General features: G+C 40.8%; 1 protein-coding gene across 1 annotated transcript in view; it reads right to left on the reverse strand.

The window, feature by feature from the left end:
- Positions 1-1,205, reverse strand: part of LOC107656238 (protein bicaudal D homolog 1-like) — an 18,373-nt gene extending 17,168 nt beyond the window's left edge. Inside the window, exon 1 of the mRNA XM_016443998.1 lies at positions 697-1,205. Coding sequence (XP_016299484.1) covers positions 697-921 — 225 coding nt within the window. The 5' untranslated portion in view covers positions 922-1,205. The remainder of the gene's footprint in view (positions 1-696) is intronic.
- Between the last annotated feature and the right edge of the window lie 855 nt (positions 1,206-2,060).

Here is a 2,060-nt window from a genome sequence, read left to right on the forward strand (position 1 = left end):
GTGTGTGTGTATGTGTATGTGTGTGTGTGTGTGTGTGTGTGTGTGTGTGTGTGTGTGTATACATAAGCAATGCTAGAATATAGAACTATCTATCCAATATAGTGGATAAAAGGGTTAGAAATACTGATTCTAAATTTCAAAACATACTTACAATTTACTTATAATTCATTCGATACCAAAAAGAACCAATAAAATGTAGTTCGACCTGAATAAAAATGAAATATTTTACCCAATAGTTGTGTATTTTTATGACAATATTCTAATCCAAACATAACATGACATGAACAGATTTTTGCAATATTTTATTGTATTCTACTCTTTTTGATAAGCAGATATTTTTTTTTTTGCAATAGTCTATTCTATTGTATTCTATTATTTCCCATAACACATCATATTATAACATATCTTGGCAATGATCTATACCATAACATGACAGGACATGACCAGATTTTTGCCAACATTAAATTCTATTGTATTCTATTTTTTTTCCATAACATAACATAACGAAACATATTTCTTGGCAATATTCTATTCCATAACAACAAGACATGACCAGATTGTTGGCAACACTCTTATTCTACTTTGTTGTTTTCAGTTGTTTTCCATTTAATTCTATTCTGTCCTATAACATAAAACCACAGTAGGCCTTTGTTTCAAAAGGAGCGTCAGTGATTATAAGAGGAGAATGACCTGTACCTCCTGCAGCTGCTCCAGCTCCTGTCTGAGGGTCTCCTGATCGGCCTCGAGCTCCGCATACTGCTGCTTGAGGGTCTGGTTCTCCTCCAGGACCACCAGCCCGCACTCCGCCGCCCGGACCTTCTCCCGGTTCGCCTCCGCGAGCTCGCGCGTCAGCCGCTCCACCTCCGCCCGGTAATGATCCACCGACTCCCCGCATCCTCCTCCACCTCCCCCAGCAGCCATCGGCCCGGCCCGTCCCCTCCACTGCGCTGGATGGATGGATGAACGGATGGATGGAGGCACCTGCACCTTACCCGAACCTCCAATACAAAGTGAATGATCCAGACATATTAACAACAAAAGACGAATGAATTGAAGTCCGAACTCATTTCGAGCTGAAAAGGGCCTCGCTTTCTTTCTCTCCTCCTCTTCTTTTTCTGCTTGATCATGGGTGTTGGGACGCCATCATCACTAGGATGGAGAAATGTGGCCCAACTCACTTCGGCTCTCCTCCTGCTGTGACGTCAGCGCATCTTGCTGCAGCCCTTCCCGAAGACCGTGCTCATACATATGAATGAAGTAGCGCCGCCGTTGCTTAGTAACCTTCCTACTTAATATTCATAAGCAGTGAGATCGTCAGGGCCCGCATATTAATGCGCGCCTTTCAGCCTATCAAGTAGGGGAACGTCACATTACGTCATTAATATTCATGAGTTTGCCGTAGGATTATTTATTTGTTCGCATTTATTCATTATTTATGACTTACTCGTTTGTCATAGCTATTATAGGCTATACACTTATAATCAACAATAGGTCATTTGGTTTGATTTAAACAATATTTCAGTCTGTTTGAGGAGTGATTCGCTAAAAATACCACAAGAGGGCAGAAGTGCACTGAATACTGATAATATTTGCAAAACAATACTGCACATTAATTATAGGCTATTATACGCATTCACATATTTGCTCACGTACAGTTCACCATATTTGCGTTTTTTGCTCCACGGAAATCCCTGATCCAACATTAGCGTATCTCGGCAAATATTGATTAATGCCCACCTATTGACCAATTAAATCCCGGATTTTCTGCCGTAGTCAGAAGGGCGCGCTGATAAGAGCGAGATAGTAGGGTTGCACTTCATTGCTTAGAGGCTGTAAACACAGATAAACACGAAGGTGAAAGGTTGAGCATTTGGAAGAGTAATGATGTCAAGGTAAGGCCACAAGCAGTAAAATAAACACGAGTGTGTGAAGGTGCACAACACATGAATCAGTATTTCTAGGGCCATTATTGGGACTATTTTTTCCGTTGTTAACGTGAGCATTTTATTATAACACATTATCATAAAAATGGCGTTGAACCAAAGCCGCTTTAAAAATAA

The sequence above is a fragment of the Sinocyclocheilus anshuiensis genome, unplaced genomic scaffold, assembly GCF_001515605.1.
Source record: "Sinocyclocheilus anshuiensis isolate Anshui unplaced genomic scaffold, SAMN03320099.WGS_v1.1 scaffold183, whole genome shotgun sequence".
Lineage (NCBI taxonomy): Eukaryota > Metazoa > Chordata > Actinopteri > Cypriniformes > Cyprinidae > Sinocyclocheilus > Sinocyclocheilus anshuiensis.